This window comes from Triturus cristatus, chromosome 4_1, assembly GCF_964204655.1.
Source record: "Triturus cristatus chromosome 4_1, aTriCri1.1, whole genome shotgun sequence".
Classification (NCBI taxonomy): Eukaryota; Metazoa; Chordata; class Amphibia; order Caudata; family Salamandridae; genus Triturus; species Triturus cristatus.
Genome location: NC_140585.1, coordinates 263076295 through 263101581, shown reverse-complemented (window position 1 = coordinate 263101581; position 25287 = coordinate 263076295). Strand labels below are relative to the sequence as shown.

The window sequence follows — 25287 nt, the reverse complement described above, 5'->3', positions numbered from 1 at the left end:
AAAAGCCAGAAATGATTGGAAACATCACACTAGGCCTGAAGAGTTATGTAAGTGAGCTCTGAGCCTGCTTCGGATAATTGTGGATAAACAGCCTTTTATCCATGGAAGGTTGAAATCATGAGTGCCATCAAGTTGGCCATCGACATAAGCCTTCTTCTGGTCCTGGGCTAGATGGATGACTGTTGCTGATAGTCTTTGACTCGTTCCCCCTGGGACTCTTCTAGATTTTACATTTCGCAGTTTCTAGATCTTGTGACTGTCTCACATGTGCCCGCTTAAGGTGATTAAACTTCTTTACTATCCAGGGTTTGGCTTGGTGACTTCAGACAAATCCATGACCCTCTTCTCTCTCTCTCGCTCTCCCTCTCTCCCTCTTTATGTCTCTCTCTCTCTCTCTCGCTCTCTCTGTCTGTCTCCCTCCCTCTCTCTCTTTCTCTCTCTCTCTCTCTCTCTCTCTCTCCCTCTCTCCATCTCTCTTCCTCCCTCTCTACCTCCTCCCAAGTGAGTGCTGATTTTACCATACATGTTCACTCCACAAGTAGTTACTCCGATTATGTAGTTGACTGGTTTAGGAGGAATGTCAGTTCAACACTGCACAAAAAAAGAGAATCTAGCCCATGAAGTGTGACTTTGTGTACAACCATAGTGCTTTTTTCACTAGATACTAGATAGAAGACAGCACTTCCATTGGTAAAACTCAGAACACCACAGAATGTTTAAAGGCTTGTAGGGTAATTCACAGCAAGAAGACTTAGTGGGCTTATCCCATTGAACCTGTTCCTGTCAAGTGTAGGTAAGCAGGGACATGGTTTGTGCATTAATGATCCAACGCTTGCATTAATGCTTCAGATCACACATTAGTAGTTTGCTTTGCTATCAAACGAAAGCCCTGGCACTTTGCTGATAATAAAGAACATGCAGATATGACCAGCAGGATTCCACCTCGAATGGACCTGCTCCTTCCTCTCCAGCAGAACGCAGCGGGTCAGACTCCCCCTCCCCCTTTCCTCTCGGACCCTACACCAACCACCTGCGGAGTCCCTCAGGGGTCCTCCCTCAGCCCTACGCTCTTCAACGTCTACATGGCTCCACTCGCCCCCATCGTCAGAAACTACGGACTCAACATCGTGTCATACGCCGACGACACCCAACTCATCCTCTCCCTATCCAAAGAACCCAACACCGCCAGACACAACTTTTGAGAAAGCATGAAAGCCGTCGCCAAATGGATGAAAAACAGCTGCTTACAACTAAACACCAACAAGACAGAAGTAGTCATCATGGGCCCAAATCCCGATGCCTGGAACAACACCTGGTGGCCCCCAATTTTGGAAACCCACCCACCCCCATGGACCACACACGCAACCTGGGAATCATCCTGGACTCCAAGCTCAAAATAGACCGCCAGATCAACTCCGTCTCGTCCTCCTGCTTCCACACCCTCCGCCTCCTATGCAAGACCTTCAAATGTATCCCCCTCTAACACAGAAAGACCGTCACTCACGCCATGGTCACCAGCAGACTCCACTACGGCAACGTACTCTACGCCGGAATAAACAACGCACTCTACGCCGGAATACCCGCAAGCTACAGAACATCCAGAACGCTGTCGCAAGACTGGTCCTCAACCTGCCAAGACACTGCCACATCTCCCAGCACCTGCGCACACTCCACTGGCTCCCCATCGAGGCCAGAGTCGCGTTCAAGATGCTCACACGCGCAGACAAGGCCCTCCACAACACCGGACCAGCATACCTGAACAGCCGGCTCAATTTCCACGCACCCCAAAGGACTCTACGATCAGCCCAGCTCTCCTACGCTGTGGTCCCCTGCACCAGAAAGACCAGATCGGGAGGCTGCTCCTTCTCCTTCCTCACGGCCAGAGCCTGGAACGCCCTTCCGCTCCACCTCTGACAGACAACATCACTTCCCATCTTCGCAAGAATCCTCAGAACCAGGCTCTTCGACAGACCCCCTCCTTGATGGACTGGAACCTGCACTCCCCTTCCTCACCCCCAGTGCCTTGAGGCCCTTACGGGTGAGTAGTCGCGCTTAACAAATGCCTGATTGATTGATTGACCATCAGATTCTGTTGCTGTTCATTTAAACAAGGCTCTTATTTTAAGAGGCATCAATGCACTGTCAGTGGAAACTCGGGCACAGGTTTTCGTCCTCTTCATTTTTTCAGGAGCAGGGCAAAATCACAGGGCTGTTTATTCCATTTGTTACTGACTCTATTGGCTAACCCGGTGTGCCCAGAAGTACAATATGGTTGTTGACCTCCTTTATTATGATAACTCTATTTCATGTGGGTTTTTGCAACATGTATGAGGGTGCTTCAGGCTAGCATCTTGCTGTGGAGCTGAGGATAATGTTTTACGGACGTGCTTGGTCTCGAACTGTGCCAGTCATGTAGCTCTACATATTTTGTCTTCTGTCAGCTGTGTTGATCAAGACTATTGAGTTTACTGGATGCAGTGGAAGTTCTAGCTGCTCAGGGCAGCAGGTACCAATATGGTCCCTGGGAGCATCCTTTTACCTCCACTCCACTGTACTAACTCTACTCCACTCCCCTCCCCTTCACGCCACTGTACTCCACTCTGTTTCACTCTACGCCACTCAACTCACCTTAAGCCATACAGAACAGCAGCCATGCTGGTGTACGCCATGGCTAAAACACATTGGTAAAGCCAATAGCTCTCTTTTCTTTTGCCCGTGCTGAACAGTATCTTATTTTAGTTTCAGCTATGCTGCACAGCCACCGCGCTGCTGTAGAACTTGCCTAAAAAACATTGACAAATCTAATAGGTCGCATGAAGGTGAGACCTATTGCCTTTGCTGTTGTCATTGGTTGTCAATTTGCGACCTGAGATATTCATGCAAAAAATCTATTGGTTACAAGATTGCTGTTTACAGCGGAAACAACGGGGGCGGTGTTGCAGAAAGAACCATATATGGATCTTTATTGTCGCAGAATAAGAGGAGGGGGGAGTATAGATGGAAACATTGATAGAAAATACAGTAGCCGGATCCTTAGACCTTGCAGAGGACAGGATACAGGTTTCTGGGACCGTTTAGTCAGCAGGACTGAGACCCACCGTGGTCTCTTCAGGCCACTTCTTTGAATATTGAACTAAACAGTGCTTAGAAGAGGGGCACAAAATTACATGATGGAGGAATTCGCATGATGAGGCTATTTCTATCTTTGGAGCGTCACAAAAGTCAAACATTTGTCTAATAATATGCGCAGCCTGAGCGCTAAATAACTCTTATCTTTGCCTCCCTTTTGACACCCACCCCCTCGCCTTGCAGACCTTCTTTTCATTCTATCAGTTCTCCGGATACGATGGATTTTTTCTCCACGCGGTTTTACCAGCACTTTGTACACAACACTTAAAAGGATTCATTTTTGCTCTGCTGGATGTCGACATCTCATCTCAAAAAGCTTCCGAGCAATTAAGCGAGGCCGTGCTGTGCGCTGAAGGGCAGGCCCTGCCTGTGACGCCGCTTCCGAAGTAAAGTAAACTCCGGCACCAAACTCTGCCTTCCTCTGTGTGTCTGTGGTATCTGTGTCACCTTTTCTTTCTCCAGCTCGTTCATAGTCTTCCTCTCTAGCTCTATCCCATTGCCTTTCTCTCTCTAACCATGTGTCTCTATCATGTTCCAGTTTTGTCCTTCGTTACCTTTTTATCTTCTTTGTTAATTTTCTTCATTTCTTTTTTTCTCATATCTCTTTTTCCACCTCCAATTTCTCTATTTTCGGTCCTCCCTTCTCACATCTCTTTCCTTTTTACTTCCTTCCTTTCTCGTCATCTTGCCTTTTTCTACTCTGCAGTGAACCCCTGATTGCTGCCTCATACTACTCCGCCTTTCACCATTTTCTCCCATTCTTGTTATCATTCCCTTTTTTTAGCCTCCTCAGTCTCTAATTGGCATTGACCTGCTCTCTTTCCTGTATTTCTTTTCTCTAGGCCTGGATGGAGTTAGCAGAACTCCCTTAAGTGACCAAAAAACTCCGCCACGCTACATGGACTTCCACAAGCTACGGAGTGCGTTTGTGTTGCTCCTCAGCGCCGGGTGTTTGTCCCGTGCTGGAAAATCAGCATGAACGGCACCCTGCGCTGTGCAAGAGGGCGCTGCTTCTTTCTGCCGCTCGAGTAGATATTCTACTCGAAGGGCAGCTTCCTCAACGTGAACGGAAGGTTTCTCAATGTGAACAGTAGCAGTCATCCTCGACCGCCCGTATTGAGCAACTTCTCAGGTGGTCTGGAGTAAGATTTTCCTCGCACGCCGACTTAACGTTGGTACACGTGAGCGAGGAAATAACTCCACTACACAGAGCAGAGTTTTACGGAACTCGGTGCGCTATGCGGAGCGCCGAGTGGGAGAAACTCCACAAGCGGAGCAGAATTTCACGCCCAGTCCTACTTTTCTCCTGATCTTCCTATTTCTACTAAGTTTCCAGCAGTTTCTTGCTTGTTATTGTGCTTTTAGTTTAAAATATCCCGCTTCAGAAATCAGGCTAGAGCCGTATTTGCAAGCTTATGGTAACTTGAAACCTAGGGGAAATTCGTGAGATTACCAGACCTCTGACATCTCGTTTTCGACACTTGCTTTAAGGTGGTGAAACCTCTGTCTTTCCGATGGCAGAATCTCAACCGATACGGAAACATAGTGCTGTGGACCAGCTGCTAGATAATCACCTGTTCAACAGCATCGGAAGCCTACTTTCAGAAATACAGTACTGGTGGACCCTATCAAACCACCTGATCAACAGTAAGGGAAGCCAGAAATATAGTACTGGTGGACCAGCTGCTAGACAATCACCTGCTCAACAGAATCCAAGCCTTTCGTCAGAAATACAGTACTGGTGGACCATTTCTAGAGAGCCGGCTGCTCAATAGCATCAGAAGCCAGAAACAGTGCTGGTAGACTTACTGCTTGAACATCACTTGCTCAACTGCATCAGACGTCTACTGCCAAAAATATTGTACTGGTGGACCAGCTGCTAGGCAATCACATGCTCAACAACATGGGAAGCCTACTGTCAGAAATATAGTGCTGGCGGACAAGCTGTTCGAGAGCTGCCTGCTTAACAGCATTGGATGCCAACTGTCAGAAACATTGTGCTTGTGGACCAGCTGCTATGCAATCACCTGCTCAACAGCATCAGAAGCCTACTGTCAGAAATTTAGTACTGGTGGACTAGCTGCTAGACAATTACCTACTCAACAGTATCGGAAGCCTACTGTCAGAAATATAGTGCTGCTGGACCAGCTGCTAGAGAACCACCTGATCAACAGCAGTGAAAGTCTAATGTCATTGTGCTTGTGGACCATCTGCTAGGCAATCACCTACTCAACAGTATCGGAAGCCTACTGCCATAAACATAGTACTTTTGGACCAGCTGCTAGACAATCACCTGCTCAACAGCAGCAAAAGTCTAATGTCAGAAACATTGTGCTTGTGGACCATCTGCTAAGCAATCACCTGCTCAACAGCATTGGAAGCCAGCTATCAGAAATATAGTACTGGTAGACCAGCTGTTAGAGAGCTGCTACTCAACAGCTTCAGAAACCTACAGCTGGAGAACTTCCTGCTCAACAGCATCAGAAGCCTACAGCCAGAAATATAGTGCCAGTGGGCCAGCTGCCAGAGAACCACCAGCTCGCAAAACTACTGGCAGAGATTTGCGTCTCTGTCTGAGTGTCACAAACATTCCCAGAATTATTAATGGAAAACTGCATCTGGTGGAGGTTTCCAGGTGTACTTCTGGGAACATGAGGTCACTTTTCTTAAAGGTTCCTATTGTACTTGTGCAAATGCAGGTTTTTCCCTCCAATTAAAACATTTTTCTAGCTGTAAAAAAATCTTCCAGTTAGTCAAGGGTGATCTTTTGCGCTTTCCATGGGAATTAACTTCTGCCTGTGGAGTAAATCTCTGACTATTTACATGGTGGAATGGGGTCAGAGAAGAGTTTGTGAATATGTTTGTGGGTATTCTCAAATGTCCAAGGCAATATAAACCTTGGAACGTCCACTTCTCAACTCTTGCTCAGGATTTACCACTGCCGATTTCTTCGCAATCATGGCTGAGAAATCCCCACTAATCAATAAAGACCGCATTAAATGGCCCAACGATTCCTATATTTGGCTCCGTTATGGCCATATTTAATGCCAGAACGCAGGCTACTTTGTGCTGAACAAAGATGCCACTATTTTGTGTCACAGCAATGGGGCGCATTCAGTGCCATATTATCGCGTGTGGCCATCTTCTTCAACTCAAGCTTAGGTACATCTTGCAGACTGATTTGGCTTATTATGTGGCCCAATGAGAAATTCTTTTTTAGCAACACGTTGGCCAATATCCCATTTTTATTGTATGTCCAACAACTCATTATTCCAACTACAAATCTCTTCTCCTATAATAGTATCTGTATATACATTACTGTTTGTCTCACCATGCTTTTGATTATAGCCTTTAAATCTCCTGGCACAGTTGTATATTTGTGATTAATAACATTTTGCACTTTGTTTTCTATCTAACATATTTTCTTACTGTACCACGTTAAAAATACTGTTCACTGACCGTTCTGCACCGTCACCCATTAACAATATTGTGGTCACGGGGTTGTTACTTTGTGTGCTTGTATGGAGAATGTTGACGTGTGTGTGTTTAGATCCCTCTGTGGCCAGAGGCTACACATCTTTACCGAAGCATCATTCCTATACCTTACCTTCCTGCCAGCCTCCCCCATTGTGCCAAGCACAGGGACACTGCTATGCTTTTTCTCAAATTGTTCATATTTCTGACAGGCAGCCACCCGGGACATCTTGTAGTAACACTGGCTTTCACTTTTTTACCCCCATTGCTTTCTGGGGATAAATGAAGGACTTCCCTAGAAATGGATGGTCATGGAATTGAGAGTGAGGTGTGTTTCTTATCAGAGATTTGAGAGAGTGTGCTTCTTTGACTGGAGGGCTTCCATCGGGCATGAAAGGTAGTTCAAAGGGTAATGTCATGTTGTGTTTTGCCTCATCTATTCCTTGCCTTTCCAGCTATCCCCCTAGGTATTGTCGTGATGCGGGGAGACTGTGACCTGGAGACCTGTCGGATGTATGTCGATCGGCTTCAGGAGGTGAGAAAAATGCCATTTCCTCTCTAGTTTTGTGAGTAAAATTGTGAAGTGTCATACACTGCCTCTGTTGCCTACAGACTCAACACATTTACAAATCCTACCAATGTGTCAGGCTTCCCCTTGCTCCCTGAAAGTGTCATTAAAGGACACCTTTATCTCTGAGTTACCACTGACCCCAATTCCCAAGCAGATGTTAGTGTTAGATCTGTAGATTTATCCTACATTCTGTATGTCAGCAAGCTGAGCTCAGGTATCCAAATGTTCCAAACACATTTGGTGGGCGGTATCTGAAACTCCTAAAAGTAGCTCATAATGTGAAGGTAATTCATATTACATTACATTATACCACTGTGTTGAGTGACATTTAATAATAGTAATAGTTGTTAACATTAAACGTAGATACATTTAGTAACCCCATGCTCTGACTATGTTTCCATGGGATGCCAATTTGTCCCGTGCACTACATGTCAATATTGGATGTAATATTTTGTAAAAACAAGGGTCTGTGGGAGGCCAATAGGGTCCTCATGTAGCCTAGGCTATTAAAATTTCCTTAGAACAGCGTTAATCAAGAGGAACAATTTTAGGGAAGTCCAGGCGGGACTGGTTACGCAATGTACGCTGGGACACAAGGTTTGGTATGACATCACATTTATTAACAGCATAAATGGAGTATCATAGTATATTTCTAGTAATAGTTTCAGTACTCACACAAAAAGTGAAAGTGCGTGAAGTGAGAGGTTATCGTGACATTAAAATTGACATCGCATTGACAACAACAATAAACAAAACTCCAAATTAATTAAATGCAGTAGTGGATTTTTGGTTGTAAATGTCGACGGCGTTTCGATCTCAGTAATGTGAGATCATCATTAGGACGAAACAAGTGTAAGCAGGTGGAATCCTGGAAAGCTAGGGAGCCAGATGTAGAATTGATGTTAATCAGGAGTGGAAATCAATTCACTTCCAGTGAGCGGCAATTGTTAGGTGGATGAGCAGGTCCGGAAAGCCTGGGGTGGCGCGAGCGGTGCAATGAATTAGCAGATGCTAGGGAGGCGACGGGGGGGGCTACAGGAGTAAGTAGACCCATATTGAGTCGCGCCGTTGGGCATTCAGCGTCAGCCGAATCAAGCGTATTGATCTTTGAGTAATGCTGTGGGAGCTGTGGGAGCCAAATGATTTTGAAAGGTCCGGGAGCAATTCACCAAGAGTCCGAACGGGTCATACGGTCTCCTTAATCTTGTGGCCCCCCGTGGCCTCCCTAGCATCCGCTAATTCATTGCACCTCTCGCGCCACCCCAGGCTTTCGAGACCTGCTCATCCATCTAACACTGGCCGCTGCCTGGAAGTGAATTGATTTCCACTCCTGATTAACATCAATTCTTCATCTGGCTCCCTAGCTCTCCAGGATTCCACCTGCTTACACTTGTTTCGTCCTGATAATGATCTCACATTAATGAGATCGAAACGCCGTCGACCTTTACAACCAAAACTCCACTACTGCATTTAATTAATTTGGAGTTTTCTTTATTGTTGTTGTCAATTCGATGCAAATTTTAATGTCACGATCACCCCTCACTTCACGCACTTTCAATTTTTGTGTGAGCTCTGGAACTATTACTAGAAATATACTATGATACTCCATTTATGCTGTTAATGAATGTGATGTCATACCAAACCTTGTGTCCCAGCATACATTACGTAACCAGTCCCGCCTGGACTTCCCTAAAATTGTTCCTTCTTGATTAACGCTGTTCTAAAGAAATTTTAGTAGCCAAGGCTACATGAGGAACCTATTGGCCACCCACAGACCCTTGTTTTTTCCAAATACTTAATTACCCCGGGTCTCAATACTGGGGTTCCCTTTTTCTTTGAAACACATGTTTGATGTAAAGCAACATTATAGTCTATTAAACTGTAAATATTCAATTATTGTCTTGGTATAGTGCACGTATGAAACCAAAATACTCTCAGGTTCTTTCAGATTGGTTGGTCAAGCAAAGTGAGGCACAGTGAAATTAAATGATATGCTGAGCATCATAAAATTTGGTCAAGATATGACTTGTAAAAGATTATACTTGTATTCAATGGAAAAACAGCTTAAAGCTTAGCTATGGTTAGGAAAACGTTATGTATTCTTTCTATACAAACCAACCTTAAACTACACAAACATTAGAAATTCTAAAGTTATATTTTTGCCTTAGATTTAAAATTTACGAACCACCTTGAAAATAATTTATACTCCAAACACAGTGTACTGAGCTCAATAGTAACAGTACATTCGCTGTAACTCAGCCTTTCTCCATGCAGTGCAAATACCCTTTCATATTACATCGCTTATACCACCTGAAATCATAGCATTCATAACAACACTTATGACATCATAAATCACATCACTTGTGAGAACAATGGTAGAGTGGCGAGCTAATAAGGTTTCCTAACCGTATATATAAAGTTTTTGTAGGAAAAGGGTAAGTGTGAGGAAAAGGCAGGACAATGTTCATGTCAACATCCACGACAGCAACTAAATGGATTAGCAAAGCAAAAAGTTCCCACAAGTTCCCACAAATGTTGCACGCGGAATACTGGTCTTTAAATAGACATATGTGAAGCACTACTCAGCTATAGACATTTGGTTTCAAGCAGAAAAGCATTTAGCAGTATTTGACTTCTAAAAACTTCATTTGGGAGTGAATAGGACAGTGTGTGGGATGCTGGTCCCAGCTCTATTTTTGCCCACGAGTAGTATGAGACCACAGGCTGAGTCAGAGCCAGACATTCGGTCTAATGCAGGATTGAACCATGTGCTACCTACCCACCTCTTTAGATCGGTTTTGGGTTGGTTGCGTCTTTCATGATCAAGCTCTTGCTAATGTGATGCAACAACATTTTATATACCCCAGTGACCCGCTGTTACACCTGTTAAAGTTTAAGAATGAGAACAGTGTGTAAAAGTTACAAGAATTTACACTGCCTTGAAGAAAAGGGTTGGTAGCGGTGGGATTCTCAAGAGCGTAACAAACCTAGGTATGTTCCATTGAAGGTGTTAATATGACCTCAGCAAAGTGTAATCTTTTTGAGAATGACTTCAGATTTCTATTGTCCAAACAAATCCTTTAAGAGTTATCTTAATTGACCCACATTTTAGACACCAGTTTACAAGATTTTAATTTGGCAAAGTTAAAGTTTGGGAGATGAAAAGAGGTTCGGCTGCTTTAAAGAGTACTTATCAAATGTGTCACCTGTGTGGAAGTGCAAACTGAGATCTTCAGATATGTGATGTCTCAGTGTCATGTTATTTCTTATTGGAAGCTCGATTGTATTAAGTGAGAATGATGTGAGGGAATTCAGCACATATGAATGACATTTGTTTTGAACTAAATGTTTTTGAGAAATATGTGTCCTTCTTACTGTAATTATGATGAATTGTTGTAATGAGTTTATTTATTTAGGTGTAAAAGTTTATTTAGTTGTGTGTAACTCATGGTAAACTATACCATTAATCTGAAACTCATTGGACCAATGAGTTTCAGTTTAATGGTATAGTTTACCAGCAGTTACGCACAACTGCTTCAAAGGAATATGTGCCCACGGTACCAAGTTTCTCCTTGCATCAGAGTATGTCTAAAGGAAGGAGTGTGTCTTGAACCATGTTGGGTTTTGAGAAGTCATGGGTGAGAGATGAGTGTTCTCAAATGTACCTATTGTAAGTGCTTAGCCACAGGAGACCCGCTCTGTCCATTAGTGGTACCAGTGCCATCACAGGAGTTGGTGGATATTCCCCAGGTATCAGCTCAGTCTTCACTCATATCATTCAGTACGTGGGTAACGTGCACTAACCTGTTGTGTGAGGTGACTTTTGTAGAGCACCATGATGCCTGCCTGGGGCACAGTCTAAACCCTTTGATATGCTATTATTGATCTGTTTTATGACACTGGCATTATCTTCTTTTTGATTCTTTAGGACCTACTATCTGTGACGTCAGCTGTGCACAAATCCCACTCCCAGGTAAAAAAATGCATTTATTCCTACTAGCCTTGCCCTCTGCCTTGGATACACAGGTACCAGAACTTGTTTTGTTTTAGTCCTTTGGACGTTGCTGTGGGAAGTTGTGGGGACAATAGCTCCCCTGTTTGATCTGTTGAAGGCACAAGGATACGTGTGTGAGCTCTGAGTGGCAAGAACCAGGTTACTTGTTACTAACTCTAAGAATAAAGTGAAACAAAGTTTACTATAGTATGTCTAAACACTTCTTCACATTGTGCACTTTGTTGTAGACCTCGGAAGTACAACATGAGAGGGATGAGTGATTTCTGGCTCTCTTACTGCGACTCAAATGTCTTGGTAGTGACAGGCATCAGTTTGGTCTTAGAACCGTGTATGGAGATAACTACTAGTTCAGTAAAGTTCTGTAAGAAAGTTAATGTGGAAGAATGTTCCATTCCCAAGTCAACTCTGCAAAGAAGGATTGAAACCTTAAGGCTGGTTTCTTGGTAAAGGGAATTTGGAGCATATACAGGTAGGCTGTTGGGTTTAGGGCTTTCTAAGCATCAGCTTGTCTATCTTTCTGGAGTTTGCTGGTGTCCTAAGCTGATGCTATTTGGTGAATGCTCCTGTGTAGTATTTTTTATGTTAATCATACTTATAAGCAAATCTACACCAAGGCTCCCTGGCCTTCTAGAGAAGGAATCAATAGTTGTTTGTGAGTTTAGCTATTTTGGTTGTATACTTGTAAATTTGAAGGGATCTGTTGAGTATGAAACTAGGGGATACATTTGTGGGAGGGCCACCAGTTGTCACGTTTCATTTTGTCCAAGATCAGTTTTCAGGAATAAACACTGACCTCCTTGTGAAATCCATGAGCTGATGTCACCAAAGAGAAAACAAGCACTGAATGGGCATGGAGGCACAAGTTCCCTCACTCTGCAATATGTGTTCTAAAAAGATCAAAATCATGAATTTTAGATTTATTAACATCCTTGGCATAACACAGATACTAAATAAAGTTGATATAAACTCTAGAGACAATCATAGTAATATTTAGCTTTGAACAGCACATTCATATTCCTTAGAATGTTGTCCATACCTACTCATAAAGCCCATCAGCTCTACTTCTCACAACAGACAGCTGAAGGGATGATGACATTTCAGACACGTTCAGGTCCTCATACAATTACTAACTTTGGAACTAGTCTGTAGTGCTAGGCATTGTCCTGTGCCCTCGCTTATGGCTTATTCTAGTACGTCTCTTTGGTGCAAAATAGTGGGTTCCTTAATGGTCTGTACAGCCAGTAATGCTACAGTACTGTAAAACATTATCTTAACAAGTCAAGAATCAAGTGCACTTCTGACAGCATGTGCATGCTTCAAAATGTTCAGTGACTCAATGGGCATTGAGGCTGAACTCTATTACTGTCCCTAAAGTAGCCCATATAGAGGACAGCAAGTAGATGGGCATAGAGCTGGCGTGTCACGATTATCCCCGGAGGAACTCTCCCAGAGATGGGCTTAAGTACGAATGAGGATGCACAATGAAAAACGTCTTCACCCCTGGAGAGCATCCTCTAGTTAAGACAAGAGTAAACTTGTGGGGCTGCTAGAGCTGTCATTGCTGACTAGACACTTACTCTTAACTCGCCTGCTTTTAAAACAGACAGTAAGAATGGAACCTGTCTCAGTGGGTGCACATCCTCCTACGCATGGTCACTGACAGGCAGCCAGTAGCCGCTACAGCGCTAGAATATAGAAAAGCTTTATTTGCTTTTTTTAAGAGGAGGTTACCTGAACACACCACTTTTCTCAGAAATTATTTTTTTAACTTCACACAACATTATATATTTGTAACTTTATTTTAAGATTTGATGCCCACAGGTATGATTTAGTGAGATGTGCCAGTTATCCCTAGTCTTGTTCTAAGACACTGCAGACTATTTTTACAGGTGTGTAGAAAATGTAGGACATTGGTAGGTTTATTGATACTTTCCGCTATAGTTTTGCTTTTGATCATATCTTTAGTGTTCTGTATGGATTGTATTGTTTTATTGGACGTGATGTAGATGGGGACAAACATTAACAGCCATTGCTGTGCAGATGAATTCACTGTCCCTTAAGGGACTGCAGTTTTGCTCCATGGGTATAGAAGACGCCAGTGCAGCAAATTGTGTTTCCAAACCAGGGCGCCAAACCTGACCTCTTCTGAACCTGGGTAAGTGTAGTAGAACAGACAAAAGGATCTGTTTTTTAAAGAATCTACTGAACTAGAGTTAATAAATGATTTTTTTTAACAAGATATGGTATTGACTATACAGGAAATCAATCAATTGCTGGACATTACTAACGTGACATAAGGCTTTACAGTGACAATTGTCACAAATTACGTTGGTTTGCAGATATATGATATTATATCTGACAAATGTCTTATTGCATATTCGTATTTACATAATTAAATTTTACAAGGGTGCTTGTTAGACCTGGCATCCTTTGTGTGGTTGCTCCAGTCTTTTTGCCTCTACCTCCTGTATCTTTGAATGTATGCTGGACTTCGCTTTTGCTGGTTTCTGTACTCTGGGCTCTTTATCACTGCCGATCAGTGCTGAAGTGCAAGTGCTCCCAATGTAAATTGTGATTATGATTGGTTATCCCTGATTGGCATATTTCATTTACTGGTAAGTCCCTCGTAAAGTGCACTGTGTGTGCCCAAGGCCTGTAAATGAAATTCTACAAGTGGGCCTTTCAGCACTGATTGTGCCACCCACATGAGTAGCCTTTTAACCATATCTCAGATCTGCCACTGCAGTGTCTGCCAGTTCAGTTTTTAACTGGTATATCGACCTGGCAAGTGCACCCACTTGCCAGGCCTAACCTTATGTTTTACCACATGTAAGACACCCCTAAGGTAGGCCCAACGTAGCCCCATGAGCAGGGTGCACTGTATTTGAAAGGTAGTACATGTACTGGTATACTTTACATGTCTTGATAGTGAAAAACTGTCGAGCTGCCTTGTACCAAACTTACAAGTGTAACTTTCAATTTGGTAAGAGATAGAGATTTAAAGTTTGGGCACCCTGAATTTCGAATTTAAAATACATCTTTAGGTGAAGTTGTTTTTTAAATTGTGTGTTTGAAAATGCCACTTTTAGAAAGTGAGCATTTTCTTTCTTTACTATTCTGTGCCACTGCCTGCCTAGGGAAACAAATCCTGGTTTAGACTGACATGGGCTATAAGTATTGGACCTGTAACCCCACATTTTTAGAACACTTCTGGACTGAGGACTCTGCCAAAAAGAAGAGCTTAAAGAGCTGTCTGGAGGATTACTGCCCCCTTGCTGTGTGTTGCTTTGCTGGGTTGGCCTGCAGTTGCTGCTTCTGATTGTGGGTAGTGAAAGAACTGGACTTTGCTTTTTGAATCCTGCTTCTCCAAAGTTCTCCAAGGGCATGTGTGTGCTTGCCTCCTGTTGAAGGTCTCGGGGCCATCAAAGACTTTGTCTGCAGCTCCCCTGAACTTCACTGCTTGGAGTTCTGACCTGCCAAGTGGTGCCAACTCTAGTTCTGGGCCCTTGGAGGATGCTTTGCTGCTTCAAGGACCAAAAATACCACGCATCGCTCTTCCAGCACCGTTTTTCCCGTCGCAAGCTTGCCGTGCAGTTGAAAAACCAACACAGCACCTACTCGCGGCCCAGAGAACCGCCGCGACCCAAGTCCAGAGCACCGAGTTCCGATGTCCAAGACCCCCACTCCAACTTTGCCGAAGGTCCTGCTGCGCAGCTGAAGGAATCGATGCATTACCTGTCTGCAGCTGTGGAAATCGGCGCAGCACCTGTTTCGTCACCGCATCCACCCTCTTTCAGTTTCATTAAACAGATAGAAAGATCATTAATCCACCCAACTGGAGGTTACAGCAATTTAATTGTGTGCAGCAGTGCCTTCTGTGAATAAAGTGTAGAGGGATCGGGGTTTCTAAGGTCAGAAGTCAAATATGTCCGATGAGAGATTATCGACTTCAGTCCTTAGCTCACTGTTTTGAACAGTGGAGAGGGGATGATAACATAAAGCTGGACAGCAAATAATGACAGCTCTCTGTTTTTTCTCAGGATGATGAGAGCCCACCCCCACAAGTTTCCCTCGGTGAACGGCTGAATCCCCGATGGTGCTTCCTTGATGGTGAGTCTGCTTCTAAATCTGTTAATTCCAGGCTTCTACATCCTCCATCCCTCTCAAACAACTTCTGCTTCATCACCACGCTTGCCACTTCCATCCCTTAAGTTCGTCCATTACCATAGCCCCTCTGTGCTTTCACATTTGTCCATTTACCATCTCATCTGTCCATCGTTATCAAGTCTTCCGCCTCACTACCCACTCACCATCCACCATCACACAAGTGTCCCCGAACTCACATCTCTTACACCCCAATTCTACTCGTGTGTCACTCTTGCTCAACACTCTAACATCTATCCATGGCACTATCACATTCTCCCTGCACCTCTGATCTTCACCCACTCTGATTTCCTTCCTGTTCACTCTTGCCTCTTCGATCTTATTTCATCACAACTCATGCTACAACAACCTTCCCTCCTCCCGAAATAGTTATAACGCTGAAGTTAGAAATAGTAAATTACTCTGTCCTTAAATATTTTGAAATGTCTTCTGCTGATTCCCTTATATTCTAAGATCGCAAATAGGATTGACAAATTATATTATCCTTAAATGTTTCAGGACATCTACTTGCTTCTGCTATTCGAGTGAGAAGAGGGAGGATTGGCAGTGCAAAGATTAAGGATGCATTTCAAATGCCTTGGTGAATCTGTTGAATATGGAAACTTATTGTACTGGAGTAATTTTGTTTTGCAAAATGTGCTGGATGAAAGAGGTTGCAGTCAGAAGGCTTAGCATATGCAAATGAAGGGCAGAAAAGACAGTTACTGAAACTTGTACCTGAAACCTGAAGGCAAGGTGTGTGCACATACTAGTGCTAGTATGCAATCTCCCACATACATGCCTCTTCATGTCTCATCTCACACTTATGATCCTCTTCACCTTGTGTTACGGCAACACCTCCAAGCGGAATCTTTTCATGGACCTGCTTTTGATGAGCCTGTGTCCTGATCTGTGAAGTCAGCGGATAGAGAAAAGGAAACCTACCCAGAGAGCCTGAGAGATTCGACGGGACAGGACCATATTTCAAGGAGGCAGCATTATTAATCTGCTCAGGGCTTGTGCATTTGACTGCAAGAGTACATTCTACACCCTGCCCTTGATCCATCTGTTTTAAGCCTTGATGCTCATAAGCTCAAGATGGTCGTTGCACTGATAATGTCCCCAGTGACTAGTGGTTATTGCAACAGCATCTGTAGTGAACTCTTTAACAAGCTAAAGCACAAATTTCAGAGGGCAGAGAACTCTGCTGCCTGCATGACCAGCTTCAAGTGATATGACCATACCACACCACACCAGTCCTAACATCACTGCACTGGCTCTCTGTCCAGGTGTGATCAGTCCTCAGAGCTTTACGCCCAATGTCAAAGCAATGTCTTGAATTGCTCCCAGATTCTTCTCTGGGCTATTCCTTCTGTATCAGCCTCTTTGAGAATACTGGCCAACCACTGGCAACAGATCACTGGACAAGAGACGCCCCCTATCCCACCATGTGCAAGGATCCAACTTCCACATGACAACAGCTTTGTCATGAAATTAACAACTCAACGACTTGAAATTGGGTAACAAGCCACAACTCCTCTATGGTTTTGGAGCGTGCACTCAGGCCTTGCACGTGGACTACGTGGTAATCTGCCTTTTTATAGGCGTGCCCCTCTATAGAGCTCATTCAGTGATAGAAGCACTATACAAAACAATAAAATAGCTCAATGTAAATAAATATGTTTTTATTGTGTAGATCTCTCATACTATTTAATGCCATTTGGATTAAGCTTATTCCTTATCCCATTCAACATCATGTAAGGGGAGGGGTTTCAGAAGGTGGGTCAACTGTATGTGAAAATGCACCTTTCTCTGCCTATGTTTGTTTTCACTATGTGAGCCTGTTTCAGTTTAATGCAGATTCTAAAGTGGAGGCTCCCAAAAAACTGGTTCATTTTTCATCACTGTTATAACGTGTTTTTCTTTGTAGCTCCACTCTTGACCTAGACTATGATTTACATGAAGCTTATTTGGAGTTTTTGAGAGGTGGGGTAAGGGATGAAAGGCCTCGCATGGCTAGGAAATCTGTCCCACCCTGCCCTAGTTCACGCAAAGTGTATTCCCATTCTTATATCGGAGGGTGACTACTCCCCTCATAATCCCCTTATAGGATACCGAAAGAGCCTACATTTCAGCACTACATATCTATTTACCTATAACCCTAGTGGAGAGGTGGGCTACTGACCATTCCCTGAAAATCTGGGCTATTGTTTGTACCTGGAGTTCTTTCTCACCCATACAGTATGGGCATTATGAGCAATGTGTGCCTGAGGGGCGTGTTACAGGCTGGAGGACAATGCGTGTCTGGTAAAAAATGATGTTTCCTGTCAGTGTGGCTTCATCCTTCTCTGCGGATATTAAGACCTGTATGCCCGTGTACTCTCTCAGCGGATCTCCATTGATAATCATAAGTACTGAATAGTCCCGCCCACATGCAGGGACGCTGGAGCAGTTTTTTCAATGTCACTTTTTCACAGTATCTTTGCCTTACTTCGGATTGGCCAATTGACCTCCAGTGTCCCATCATGCCTTGCAGGTGGCAGTTTTTACTCAGTTATTTTTTCCGTTTCCTCCCGACAGGATCCTGGATCAAAACTCTACCATTTCCAGGCTTTTTCTCCAAAGATTTTTCATTTTTTTCTCTACAAAAGTTATTCACTTGACATCCTTTAAGGCAGAGAGCACTTTTAAAAATATTTTCCTGACAGGAAATATGTCTGTTGTTTGCAAAAGGCCAACTCTTTTTGTAAAACGCCCAGAATGTGGCAGACAAATAGTAAAAACAGAACCCCCAGGATCTGAATCTTCTGTTTGCCAGACTCTCATGGCCCAAAGATATGTTGCCACTGTAAGACCCCCCTCCAAGTCTTTCTCCAGGTGTACTTTGAGGAAAAGAGAAAAGATTTGCTATCAAGGCCAAGTCAAGCACCGGAAAAGGCAAGATTCCCTGGCTGGAGAGCCATCTTAAGGGAGAGGAGAGACTGTTCCCTCTGACAGTGCCTCAATCTCACCCTCTGAGGACTCCTACATCGAAGGGCAAAGCGCCATGGACGTCGAGGAATGCCTTGATGTCGAGACACCATACAAAGTCGAAAACTTCGACTTTGAGACATGGTACGACTTCGAGACATTATTCAACTTCTCTGACTAAGACGGTGGAATGGCTTTCCCATATGAAAGCTTGCAGACTTGCATCAGAATCTAACTCAGAGTATTCAAAAGCCTATTCTCCATTCAGGCAGGCTTTTCCATTCTCCATTTTCCTCCACAGATTTCAATTATATATGTGTTCCTCCCACTGATAAATAGCATGCTCAAAATACATTGGTGATCCCCATTGTAAAAGTTTTGGAATAGAACTAAGAATATGCAATATGCAGTATATTGATGTAATACTTTGGAGCTGTTAAGATAATCCAACAATAAACGAGGAGCACATTTATTTCTCCTGTTAGACCTGGCCTTCTCTGCTGGGTCACCCACAAACGTTTTGCCCTTTTCCTCCACTTTAAACTGCATTTGTTTTTGTTTGCCTTAGGGATCTGTGCACTTTGCCGCTGCTAACCAGAGCTAAAGGGCTTGTGCTCTATTCTCTAAACATGGTTTAATTGACTTATACCCAATTGACATATTTGTCCCTTGTAGAGTGGTATACAATATATCCTGGGCTTGTAAACGAAATACTACCAGTGGGCCTGCAACACTTATTGTGCCACCCACCTAAATAGCACTTTAAAATATGTCCCAGGCTTGCCATTGCAACCTGAAAGCACTTGTAAACTGCCATGTCGACTTGACATTTAAATTCCCTTGCCAAGCCTTAAACTCCCCTTTTATTATATGTACGTCACCCCTAAGGTAGGCCCTAGGTAGCCCATAAGGTAGGACTTGTAATTTTAGGTTTAACATGTCCTAGTTGTGAAAAACTCTTGAATTTGTTTTTTTACTACTCCAAGACATACCTCTCCCATAGTATAACACTGGAGTTACCTTCTTAAATTTTATAAGCGTAATTTCCAAATGGGAACAGGCAACCAGTTCACGTTTGGTGTCTCTGTAATTGGAATGTAAAATCCTAATTTATGGTAAAGTTGGATTTTAAATGACTATTTTGAAAATACCACTTTTAGAACGTTGCCATTTGTTTCCCTTAGCCATTTGGTGCCTGCAGCCTGTCTCTAGGTCACATGACTGGATGTAGCTGACATTTAAGCTTTATCTATTCCTCCTAGACAGACACACACAGTGGGAAGCTTAGGTGTGACTGGATGAGCCATCACTGGCAGGATAGGTGAGAGGAGCTAGGCCCAGCCCGACTTACGCTTAAATAGGATGTGTCCTGTCTCCACACAAAGGATGCAGTCCTCTGTGTGGAGACAGGACACAGCCTATTTAAGTGTAAGTGGGGCAAGGCCCAGCTCTTCTCACCTATCCTGCCAGTGACAGCCCACCCGGGCCAGGAAGGCAAGGCATCTGTGCTCCTCAAAGGCATTCCTCTAGAAGCTTCTCCCAACTTCAAAGTCACCACTGTGTATAAATACTGGACCTCAGACACCTACTCTTCAGTACACTTCTGAACCTGTGAATACTGTGCCAGGAAGAAGACTGCTGCGCTGCTACACTCTGCTGGGCTGCTGCTCTGAAGGAACTGCTTTCCTGCTGTGCTGACCTGCTGCCTGCTACCCTCTTGCCTGGGGGAAGAGAACTGGACCTGCAACTTAATCTTGACCCAGGACCCCATAGTTACTACAAGGGGCTAGTCTGCTGGCCTCCTGATCTTAGCCTTAGGGACATAAAAGGCTCACCAACATACAGAACCAGCCCCTAGACCCAGCGGCAGTGAGTTCCTGACCCTCAAGTGGTGCCTCTCAGGTTCTGGAACCTTGATGTGACTTGCGGGTGCTGAAATAAAACCTTTGGGCTCTGTGCGACTGCAAACGGGCTTGTTTGCTCAGAGACCTTGTCTCTAGCACTGTAATCAAGTGCAAAGCTCCGGCAGTCTGACTCTTTGCACTGCAGCATTGACCACTCGTGAGGACCGCCACCTGCTAGCTCCAGCAACGCCCGCCCACGACGCCGGCCGGCTTCTCACGCTCCCCCACATCATCCCGCGATGCTCTCCCTGCTCCTCTCGGCCCTCTGCACTGCGAACAAGACTCTCGGCACAAACTTGAGAGGGTAAACTTTCAGGGGGACGAACCTGAAACTGTATCTGACCTGCACTCCATCGTGGTCGGCTCGAACTTTTGAATTTGTCCAGGTCCAGGGCGACCATATAGCCGCAGCTCAGCGCTTTGTATTTTTAGGCACTATTTGATAATTTATTCTTTAAAAATCCATATCTCCAGTTTTACTGTTTGGATTTTTGTCGTTTTGGTCTTGTTTTATTTATGAAATGTTGCTCAATTTGTCTAACCTGGTGTGGGATCTTTTTGTGTGGTGTTTTCACTGTTTTGAAGTGTTGCACAAATACTTTACACATTACCTCTATATTAAGGTTGACTGCTCTATGCCAAGTTAGTTTGGGCTCTGCTTGTGCTTTACCCTGACAAGGATTGTGGTTGCTGCTTGACCAGGACTCACACCCAAGTAATCTTGTAACCTAATTTCTCACATCTCCCTAAACCTATATACTGTACTCTTTAAAAGGTCTCATGCTGTCCATGTCACTGGAGTATAGCTAGCCTGGCCGATGAGGGGTGATACCCCAGAACTGGTCCCAGGATGCTTGTTTCCAGTCCAGGGAAGACCTGGACCTGGTCAGGCTGCACTGTTCCTATGGGGAACAGGATCAAGACTGATTTGCAAATGGCTTAGTTAACTCTGGAATGGCATGGGGAGCAGAGAAACAATGAATTTTGGCCCAGATCTCTTTACTGGGGCGAATGTTTGACATTGTTCAGCATTCTGTCCATTAATTGTTCTTTTTGCATTTCTCAACCTGAGTGGGATGGGTACGCCCAGACGTGGTCCCGTGCTCTCCATGCCACTGGAGTCAAGCTAGCCTGGCTGATATGGGGTGATACCCCGAAACCAGTCCCAGGATGCTCGTTTCCGGTCAAGGGAGTACCTGGCCCGGCAGTTCGGGCTGGACTGTTCCCTATTTGCATATGGCTGGGTTTAAACTGGAATGGCATGGAAACCAAAAACGATGGATTTAGGCCCAGCTCTTTGTACTGGGATGATTTTTTGACATTGTTCAACATTCTGGCCATCAATTGTTCACATTGCTCTTTAAAAGAATGCCTGTATAGGCTGCAATCGTGGTGCCTGCTCAATGAAATCCCAAGAAGTGGCAGAGTATTTGCAGAATTTACAGTTAAGACCTGTACTTTGTGGCTGAGGGCACATTCCTACTTATACACAAGTATTGATGTAAACGGATCCCCCATCAAACTTGAAGCGTGCTCTCATGAGTAAGGATCTGTGAAGAATTTTGAAGAGGAGCATTTTGAAGAACAAGACTCAGTTGGGAGACACCTTGGTGAAGAACATCTTGAAGAAGAGAACCATACAGAAGTTTTAAGATCCTTGCAGGTGACTTGGCCAAAACCGACCAAAGGACATCTATGTTACCAGATAGAGGATCTTCAAAGAAGCATTTCAGAACTAAGTGTTGTGAGCCTGCATCATCACCCCAGCCAATTCTTACTTTGTAGAAACCCATATCGGCCTATTTCAAGAACCAGAGTCAGAGACAGATTTACTCGTTGGCCCTGACCTTCAGATAGCATCCTTTTGGCTGTAGCCAGTGGTCTTAATTAAAGACATGTTTTAACTATGTCACCGGTGTTTACATTTTCCAAGATATCATCATATGATTTCATGGTTGAACCCCAACTCTGCATTTAAATTTCCTAGCTGCAGCCTGGAAGCCTGTGTGTTCTGTGGGAACAACATGGTGTGTTATTTGAGATCTAGCTAAGCTCCAGAATCACTATATGTTGAACTTTGACTGTGATACCAATTTGGATGTAAACTGGCCTCCCCTCTGAACTGTGTCTAATTGTTGATATCTACTACCAGACCCAATGTTTCCCATTCTCAACACTTGCTATTTTGGGAACTGGACCCTTCACAACCTAAAACATCTCTATAAACATTGAATGTATTATTTTGTGTAGTGTTCACTGAGCAAATCAATTTTTCTAAGGGCGCTTCCAAAAGAGGTCTGTATGGTGCGTAGGGGTTTGGTTACAGTGGCATACGCTTTCCACCAGCTTTCACATTTACATGATAAAGCTGTTAATATTATTGCACTGAGACTAAGCTTCAATGGCTAATGCATTGTTAGTGTTACACAGATCTCCTGTCTGTGGCTACATTCGCATTTTCGTTGTCTGGCATATCAAAGCTTGCATTTGCAGTGTTGGGTATTTCATTGTTGGAACTTTTGATGAGCTATTCGGGCTCTTTAAGTATAATAGTTTCATTTTTAGGGAATTAATACACAATATTTTCATCGTTGGAAATCCCATTGTCAGTAGTGTCTTAGGAGGAGACATTACATTTCCTTTTGACATTGTGTGACTCTGGGCTATGGGTTTTTCAGTTACTTTGGATGCTGTACAATTTTAGTGAATTTCTCACCTCCTGGAGCTCAAACCCACGTGGCTGGCCCTGGAACAGCACCAGTGGTAACTGACAGTATCTTCCATAGATATTGCTCAGTAATAACTGACTGCTACAGGAACCAGTGAAAAGGGGGATTATCTTGAAGAGCTTTGAGTTAAATAAGTGTCAGACATGTGCCTGTTCTCATCGGCAGGCAAATCTTTCTGTTCTATCCAGTGCTTGCCTGCAGGGACTGATACTGTGGGATGCTGCACGCCAAATGTTTCCAACTAAACTATGTGTTGTTTCTTCCACAGCGACATCGGCGGACCGATTCTACCGCATCGATAGATCTCAGGTACGTTCCAGGCAAGATGATTGGCAAACTGAGGGCATCATCAGGTTCTTTTGTGTGAAAAAAGGCTTTGTCATGGAAACAATAACAAAACAACCTGCTCATCCCATGTGCAATGTTTATCTCCTACCCTTTGTATGGTGTGTCCCTCTCACATCCCGTGTGGTCTCTGTCTGCCACCTGTGAAATCTGCAGCTGTCATACTATGCAAATCTCTTTTTCATTCTTGTAATGTGTACCTGTCCAACTCTGAACAGTGCCTGTCTATCTTGCTCTTTGTGGCCTTCAGCTAGGCACAGCCCATGCCTAACCTGCTCTGTGTAATGTGTCACAGTCACAGGCCACCGCTGCTTAGAGTTTGGGTTAGCATACCTGATTGAAGTGAGTGATTCAGCAGAGGGAGCAGGCAACAGAGTTGCATTGCTTGAGGCAATACTAACCTGTAATATGTGTTGCTCCTGAAGGCAATCATCAAAGAGTAGGAGAATGCAGACAACATGGAAAACATTCACCCATTTGGCGGGTTGCCTCACGGAGGTACATATAGGCAAAGGGCTTTACATTTAGACATCAAGCATTGGAGCCTAAATGATCAAGCAGCCTTTCAGTGTGTAGACTGTCTGTTATAGGAGGTGTATGTACACTTTATAGTAGTAATAATAACCGTGAATCTGTGTATAGTTTAGTTGAAGATGTACATGGGCATGAAGAGGTAATCGCATATTAAAAATACATTTTGCTGAAATATGGGTGCTCAGTTAGTTGAGGAAGAGGTACTGGGTCTCAAAAGTAGCCAGAGAGATCCAACAGCTGGTCTTCAGGAATCGCTATATAGCTCCACAATGGCACACATCTGCCGACGGCTCTTGAGGCTTGGGGTGTTTGGCATCAGTTATATGATTACACTTTGATCAGGCTACTCTTTGGAGCCAGTGGGACCATCTTAAGATATTGAGCACGTGCAAGAGACCGCAGTAGTGCTTAATTGTTTAAGAAAAAAGGCTGGGGCTAAAATATTTTCTTAAATGACCTCCACTGGTGCAGCTGAGTGCTGTGGTTGCCGAATACCAAGGCTTCCTCATCTTGATCACATCTCATGCTTCTCTCTTCCACACCCTCATCTTCTTAATTCTTGATCTCATTCTTTTTCCTCCCTGTTGTCTGATTTGATTTGATTCATGTATTTATAAAGCACGACAAATGCCCAAAGGCGTCTTGGCGCTAGGAACGGTAGTTTGCCAGGTATTGGCGGGAATCCAGGAAGATCAAGATCAGTTGTTAAAGAGCCAGGTTTTTAGTGCCTTTCTGAAGGACCAGAGGGATGGGCTGCTCTTTATGGAAATGGGGAGCTGGTTCCAGATCTTGACTGTCCCTAACGGGAAGCTTCTGCCACTACATCGGGCCTTTTTACATTTAGGTGTCTGCAGATGTTTAGTGTGGGCTGATCTTAAGCTTCTGGCCGGCGCACACCATTTCAGATGCGTCCACAGAAAGAGCGCCCCTATACCCTGTAAAGCTTTAAAGGCTAGACATTGAGATTTAAACTTGATCCGTTTTTTCAGCGGGAGCCAATGAAGACCTCTTAAACCGTGAGAAACTGATTGAAACCTAGGGATGTTTAGTACCAATCTCGCAGCGGCGTTCTGTAGACATTGCAGTTTAAGTAGATGCTGGGATTGAATTCCCAGGTATAGTGCATTCCCATAGTCCAATCTCGAAAGGGCCAATGCTGTGACCAAGGTTTTAATTGCATCAGGAGGGATAAATGGGCAGATTTTTCTAATCATTTTAAGAATGAACCAGATAGTGGAGGAGAGCTTGTTAATCCGATTACTAAATGTTAATTTGTCATCGAAGATGACTCCAAGGTTTTTAACACTGGGCACTGGGGTAGTACAATCTCCCGGATTATCAAACCACCACCTGGGCGACCAAAAGGTTGTGTCGGCGCCCAGCAGCAGGACCTCAGTCATTCCGCCGTTCAATTTCAAGCAGTTAGACTGCATCCACTGGTTTACTTGTGACGTACAGCTCTGAAATCGGTCG

The 25287-nt window shown here is 44.0% G+C and overlaps 1 protein-coding gene across 6 annotated transcripts in view; it reads left to right on the top strand.

Moving 5' to 3' along the window:
• Nucleotides 1–25287, top strand: part of DGKI (diacylglycerol kinase iota) — a 1070690-nt gene that overhangs the window by 826093 nt on the left and 219310 nt on the right. For all 6 annotated transcript variants that reach the window (XM_085652009.1, XM_085652006.1, XM_085652004.1 and 3 more), the window contains 4 exons: nucleotides 7059–7138; nucleotides 11103–11147; nucleotides 15230–15299; nucleotides 23204–23244. In XM_085652009.1, coding sequence (XP_085508135.1) covers nucleotides 7059–7138; nucleotides 11103–11147; nucleotides 15230–15299; nucleotides 23204–23244 — 236 coding nt within the window. The remainder of the gene's footprint in view (nucleotides 1–7058; nucleotides 7139–11102; nucleotides 11148–15229; nucleotides 15300–23203; nucleotides 23245–25287) is intronic.